Source organism: Notothenia rossii, assembly GCF_949606895.1.
Source record: "Notothenia rossii genome assembly, chromosome: 12".
Classification (NCBI taxonomy): Eukaryota; Metazoa; Chordata; class Actinopteri; order Perciformes; family Nototheniidae; genus Notothenia; species Notothenia rossii.
In genome coordinates, this window is record NC_136911.1 from 17,870,527 (window position 1) to 17,877,524 (window position 6,998).

Sequence of the window (6,998 nt, forward strand, 5' to 3'; positions counted from 1 at the left end):
GTCCTTTTGTGAGTCTCACTCTGCTATCAGCTGGCAAAACCAAAACTTACAACAGAGTGTTGCAATAGTTGGTTCTTATCCAGATCTGAAACTAAAGGATTGTAAATGTACAACTAGTCACCTGAGCATCAGACACAACTCTGAGAGGAAAAAGTCTCTCTACCGTTGACAGAGGCAACAGAGGTAAGCTTTCCACCTAGACTCTTCAAGTACCCTTGTTACTGCCCCAAAAAATGTCCCCTTTGTTGCAGTCCATACAGTAGCATTGCAAAAGCCATGGTGCTATAAATGACTGATTTGTATTTTTCAGTCTTTATATCTTTGTGAAAATAGTCATTACACAATTATATGTATGACTACTGTTAATATTTTCAATATTTGTTCTTAAGTTTGGTTGAGGCTGATGGTAGTGGGATCAGTTAAGCAGTTATTTTGAGATAAACAAACTATTGAACAATATTTTTTAGGAGAGATATGGAATAGATATTTTTGCTTTCATTTTCTTCCTTATGAAGAAAAACCAGATTGTGCTGACCATGAATGGACCGACACATTTCCACCCTGAGAGGGGTGACTCACTGACTCACCTGATGATGACGAGTAAAATGAAACTTATTCATTCATTTATTGAAAATAAACCCGTCCTTCCTGTAATGGGCGGTAACAGGTGGTGATACTAAACAATATTATCTTTTTAAACTCCAATGAATAAAATAAATCACTGCCATCAACCTTAAACATTTTGTAAATTAAATAAAAGACAGATATTCCCCCAGATTACAATAAATATATTTTTATAAAATAAACCTTTACAACACAAACATTTTTTACAGAGTCATTAATAATCCCCATGGACACACACAAACAGTTCTCAGTATTGCAAATATTTGTTTAAACGACAATTAAAACACACTGTGTAAAAGCATGGTTAACCCAGCAATTATTTTTAGATGATAAAAAACATTGTAGTTCTGTTTTTGTGCTTTTTTTTATAAACAGATGACTTCTTCATAACCGTGTTGTTCAAGTGTGGACGTGAGATAGAGAATGCATGTCTTTAAAAGCCAAAGTCTCCCAAACTAATAGCTTCAGCGAAAGTGTAGAATAGTCTCAGTTACAATGTCCTCGTTCCTCAGTCTCGATAAAGATGTTGGCTCCAAATCAAAGATCCAAAGGTCTTAGTTATTGGAAGACATCTTAGTCCATCAAAGTGCTCTTAACTGTACTTTTCTCCAGCTCTGTTTATGTGTAACTTATAAAGTGCAAACATGTTGTTCAGTCACTCTTCAGGGTCAGCTACAGTTTCTTCATTTTCACCAGAGCTGTGGTTTGTAGTGCTGCTTTCTTTCCCAAGTATTTATTTTAAATCAAGTATTGACTTCATGTTCCCTGCAAACAAAATGGAACAGAATTCAGTCCTGAAAACACATCAAGCTCCCATTTATTATTTTATTATAAACAACTTGTGCAGGGGGCAAACACTATCACAGAAAACACAAGGTCAATTTGATTGTGTGTGGGAGTCAATGACAGCTCAGTTCTTCTTCAGAGAGTGCTGAAGTGCTGCAGTTTATTTTATATTGATATAATACAGAATATACAGTTACTTACTTTAAGTGATATTTCTTCTTCTGGAGTTTTGCCGTTTCCATTACTTTCCTTTTTTGCTTTCTAAGTTAAATAAAACAAAAGAGGAGATAAGATAAGCACACAGTGGAACTATTACAATTACAATAGATTTCAACTTTATTTGACCATGTTATTCAATAATGTTCCTTTTTCTCTCTCTCTCTCTTAATCCAAAATAAATGACAACTAGAACAAACTACACAAACACAAAAGGTACATTTGTGGAGGCAGAACTATTATTTACCTTTGTTTTTTTTCGCCGTTTTATGAAGAGAACCATCAAGACTGCAGCCAAAACAGCTAAAAATACAACTCCAAATACAATGCCTGTAATCTGTCCACCGCTCCGAGCTGAACCTGAATACAAAAACAATTCTTACATTTGTATCAAAGTGCAATGCCTGATGTCAAAATGTATGGATTGGATAAAGGCAGATTGCTGTGCACACAAATTGAAGTAAAAATCATTTAAAACTTTATCACCAAGTATAATAATAAAGCACCACCTACAGTTATTCAAATGTAGAAACTTAAACTAAATACAATTATTTAAAACGGCATCAATGACAACCCATGTCTTAAGTAATTTAATTATATTAAATGCAAATGTTGAAATTAACAGCCTGATGATGATGATGATGATGATGATGATGATACATGGGACCTTTAAACTTACTGTATATGTGATGTGTAGCAAATACACCTCGTGCATCCTTACCTTGACTGTGCTCTATCCTCAGGAAGGTGTTGGTCACGTACGTTCCTTCAGCATTACGGAGCTCACAGGTGTAGATCCCATCGTGATCTGTCGATAAATCCTTCAGTGTGAGTTCTCCGGACATAGGCTCACTCTTCACCTGCTGCATCCACTCCTCCATCACTGACCCATCACTCACGATGATCTGACTGTGGTTGAACCTCCAGGTGAGGCTTGTTGGAGGACTCTTTGAGGAGGCGCAGTGCATTGTTGTTTCTTTGCTGGATCCACTAAGAGAAGCTGAAAAGAAGAGAACATTATAATGTTAATAAAAAAAGTTGTTTCCTTATCTAGCTTTGTTTTCCCAATGTAGTCTCTTTAGCAACACTTACTTTGTTTAAACAAAGTGGCTGCCATCTTGTTTCTGCCCGTGCTGACGATGCAGTTGTAATCCACATCAGGAACTGAGGTAAGAGAACTGTTGATCTTATAAAGCTGACCAATCTGCTGCACTTTAATTTTTTCCAACAGGTTCTGGTTGGACGGGGGGTCCGTGGACCAGCTGATCTCCGGCTTAGGGTAGACCCCTTCTGAGCTGCAGGAGATCGTATTTCCGTCCTGATGAAGATCCACTTTACGGATCGGAGCTGGAAAATAATTGGTGTTGTATGAAACCTGATTAGCTTTAATGTTAACTGAGTGTTGCTGTGATGTCAAACTACTTCCTTATAAAACCACTCCTTCCATTTGTATCTCTTATTACGAAAGTTGATGCCAGGCTTTCATGATCAACTGTAATTTGCACTATCAACAAGCTTTTAAAGCACAACTATATGTCATTCCTTAAAATACTTAACTAATTAATTTGAGGGAATTAAATAGCTATATTAAACATCTTAAAGTGCCTTTATCTAGTATTCACCCTTGAGCCTCTACTAACAAGCCGACCGATCAATACCGGTGACACACAGATATTTGTATTGCCTTTATACTGGGTACAAAGAGTTGTTTTATGGTTTATAAAAAGTCATTAAAAAACCCAGAGGAGTCACTGCTCATGCCAATAACAAACTGTCTTCAAAACGAATCTGAAATGCATTGCACCATGACATTTAAAAAAAAAACATTATAATATAAAAAATATATTTATTACGGTTATTTGCACATGCATTCATTTAGGATAAGATAAACTAGTGTGGTGGATACATGGGGGTAAACTACCAAGATTTGATAACTATTTGAATACATTTCTATCTCTCAAATGTCCCTTTATTTTGCTTTCATTGTGTTTTTTGCATATCAGCGCCGTGCTTTTCTTACAAAACTGTTGCACTAGTTTGATTTTCATTATCTGCTGGATGACCTTATTCTCACGACCTTGAATGAATCTTGTGAGAGTGAAACTCAATCAGCCAGGTGTTTGTATGCTGTAGCTGAGAGCATGAGGAAAAACTAACTGTACCACACACAGCCTGCATTTACTCTGTAAAGCATGTTAAGCCTTGTATGTTTATCTATATATATTTATAGGTTTACATGCTGCTTTAAAAGTGTGTGCTCAGCTCAGCAGTTTCTGTCAAACTCAAATAACTGAACTGAAGACAAAGTGTCCTTCACAGTATAACTTGAGCTTTTATGCTAGTGCGCTGTGTTTGTATTGTGCTCCTATCTCTGACCTAGACAGACTTTAAGTAAAAGTACTCATTCTGCTGAAAAAAGGCCGCCATAAATGATATATTATTATAATAACTGTACCTAAAAACATGTATTTAGTTCCTCATTAAGGGTCATACACTATAATCTAAAAAATATAAAAATTACCAACCACATGCAAGCTGATTTTATTTGACTCTCAAACATTGATTAGGAAAAACTTCTGTTATGTTTCTCCAATTCTGTGCAGTTCTATATTGATAATTTGATGTTTTATGTTAACATTCTGATATTTGTAGTTTTTCTCATACCGTATACATTTAGGTTGATGAAGATCTCTTTAGTGTGATCGTCGGTGCTGGTGTAACACTTATATGTGCCTTCATCCTCAACCTTCACCCCTGAGAGTAGGAGCGAGGCGTTTCCTCCGGAGATCTGGTTCTTGAACAGCGAGGTTCTGCCGCTGAAACGAGGTTTCTGGTGGCTGAGCTGGTCCTGGTCGTAGTAGTAGGAGTGGGCTGGAGAGTCAGCTAACTGAATCCAGTGGACGATCACTTCGGCACCAGGCTTAAAACTGCACGGTAAGACGCAGCTCTCCTCCAAAAGACAATCCAAAGCATCTGTAAAAACATCCAGGGAAGAAACATCTATCAGGGTCCAGTTCAGGGAAAAGTAGGCCTTTAACCCTGAGCCTGTTTTTCAGGTCTCAGGCTTGAAAAGGACATTCCCAGAACAAATGACCATATCTTCCCTTCTAAAAGGGTTAAATTAATAATCTTTTTTCTCAAAGTAATGATAAACCTGTCAGTTGGATGTAGAAGAGTCAGAATCAATATAGATGTTTTTTATTTTAAAGAAAATTCAGATTGAACATAGTAAAAAACTGTAAATTATAGTGTCCGTCCAAAAGATATTTTGTACTTATAGTGAAAACTAACCTTGGATGATGGGTTAGTAGACTAAAAGCTTTAGGAATCCAAAGTACAACACATAATAAGTACCCTGTATCAAGATTGATGCAAAACAAGTGATATTTTACCTTTTTAGACAGATTTAGCAAAAAAAACCTCTTCTGGGGCCATTTGGGTGGATTTTCTATATCTTTGGCCCCCTTCTTCGATTTTGACATGTGACATCTCTTTCTGACCGTGAGAGCCAATGGAATCCAAGGGAAATCGTCCTTCACACACTCATGCTAAAAAAAAGGTGGCGTCTCTGTGCATGATAGCTTGCAGCAGAGGGGAGAAATATCCTGCTCTAATATCAAGCAAAAAAGCTGTTTTATTGCTTATGGATTACCAGAACATTTCAAAGGGGACACAGAGACATTGGATTAACCTATGGATTAACTACAGCATCGTTTTTATCGTTTTAATGCCATTGAAGACCAGTTTAGACCAGACAAAGACGAAGGTAAGCCATGTTATCGTTGTGGGCTACCTAGCGCCACTTGTTTTGATGTACGTTTTTGTTGATAACGTCGCGAGTTTGTATCTTTCAGTGTTGAGGTGGGCACCATTAGATTCTGTGTCTCCTTGCGATCATAAACGATGTGTTGGATGTGCACTTAGGATAAGTAATAAGGGAGCTAGGAGTGATTATCGGTGCAGTAATAGGTTAGCAATTTTTCGCTCAGGGGTCATTTAGATGCTTCTTATGAGACTTGTGTTTTGTTTAGGTAAAAATGGTTTGTATCGTCAGTTAGCTGAGATTATTCCCGTTAATCTGGTATAACACATTAATAGGTTCTTAAATATTAAGATCCCCTGAGACACAGTGTCGTGAAAAAAGAAGAAAAAAGGACCCGCCGAGGTGGTCCTTGGGGTTTAACAGGTTAAAGCCTAAATATTCACTTTTTTAAGCATATAAATTAAAAACACTTATCTCTAGTAGCAAAGATGAGGACATTTGAGATTGATGAGTCCTTGATTTTAATTTATATGTATAGCTTTGTCTTATCTGTAAGCAATACACAACCCTATTTGCGTTTTGTTTTTACATTTGACTTGAAACACTGTAAAACGTATTAATGCGGTTTTGATAAGAAAATGTATTAAAAAAAACAAAATATTAAAAAGTTAGAAATATAAAAGGAAATTCTGAAAAAGGAAAACTGAAAGCATTCAGTGTGTGTGTGCGTGCGTGCGTGCGTGAGTGTGTGCGGTGTGTGTGCGTGTAGGTGTGTGTGTGTAGGTGTGTGTGTGCATATCTGTGTAGGTGTGTACAGTGTGTGTGTAGGATTGTGTTCTTCAGGTTGAACAAGATTCCAGGACAAGACAACATGAACATTGAATGGTTTCACTTCCTTACATTTTGATAGTAAGAGTTGTTTTTCTTTTTAAAACCTTTATTCAAATAGAAAAACACCATCATTCTAGAACACAAGTCTAAAGATCAGAGTATGATAGGTCAGCATATCGTTCATAAAAACTAAAGCAAACGATTGGCTTGGTGACCAGTTAAACCCAACAGCACTTACTGTAATTTATTTTTAGACTTTGACAGATAACATTGAAACTATCTGAATGCCACTGGGTTGAAAGAACGTGTGATAATGTTTGTGTGATTTTAGTTGGACAATGCTTCTAGATTTGATCATAGAACCATCATAATTAATATGGTAGTGCCTAAACGCCTCACTCACCTGCTCTGTTTGTCGTCAACAGGAAGGTCAAGACCCCAAAAAATACAAAACACTCCATAGACATACTCCTGGTGAATATCCACTGTAGGCAGTCTGTCTGAGCCTCAGGCGAACAGCTGAGCCAAGCTAAGAGTGGTGCTAAGTTTAGAGTTAAAAAATGCGCCTGTGTGCAGGGCGTGTTTACGCAGGGTAAGGTTCATGTTCGTGCACTTGCAACACAGTAACTGATAAAGAGCAAAGCCTTCATATCTTCTCTGTCCTTGAGTTGTTTTCTTTTGACTGTGGAGGACACTGCTTCTTCCTCCACTCTCCTGCCTTCAGGTAGAAGGTTCTGCAGCCTGAGGTCCAGCACCACCCGACTAAAGAACAGTTTTC

General features: G+C 37.3%; 1 protein-coding gene across 3 annotated transcripts; it reads right to left on the reverse strand.

Moving 5' to 3' along the window:
- Positions 1-777: 777 nt before the first annotated feature.
- On the reverse strand, positions 778-6,998 carry LOC307026632 (CD276 antigen homolog). Of its 3 annotated transcripts, none has more exons than XM_079662185.1 (7): positions 6,624-6,996; positions 4,291-4,599; positions 2,719-2,973; positions 2,348-2,626; positions 1,874-1,980; positions 1,612-1,671; positions 778-1,389 (listed from the first exon to the last, which is right to left on the reverse strand). In XM_079662185.1, the coding sequence occupies exons 1-7, from the start codon at positions 6,685-6,687 to the stop codon at positions 1,381-1,383; spliced, it is 1,083 nt and encodes a 360-aa protein (XP_079518311.1). In that variant the 5' UTR covers positions 6,688-6,996; the 3' UTR covers positions 778-1,380. The 3 variants fall into 3 exon arrangements, with proteins under 3 accessions (XP_079518311.1, XP_079518310.1, XP_079518312.1); XM_079662184.1 differs by having other exon boundaries at positions 1,874-1,986; positions 6,624-6,990; XM_079662186.1 differs by lacking the exon at positions 2,719-2,973 and having other exon boundaries at positions 1,874-1,986; positions 6,624-6,998.

Coding starts and splice junctions, on each gene's coding strand:
- LOC307026632 (XM_079662184.1), bottom strand. CDS start 6,687: ATGTCTATGGAGTGTTTTGTATTTTTTGGGGTCTTGACCTTCCTGTTG. Junction 2,974..4,290: donor CATCAACCTAAATGTATACG/GTATGAGAAAAA, acceptor ATTATTTTCCAG/CTCCGATCCGTAAAGTGGAT. Junction 1,987..2,347: donor GAGGATAGAGCACAGTCAAG/GTAAGGATGCAC, acceptor TTTTGTATTCAG/GTTCAGCTCGGAGCGGTGGA.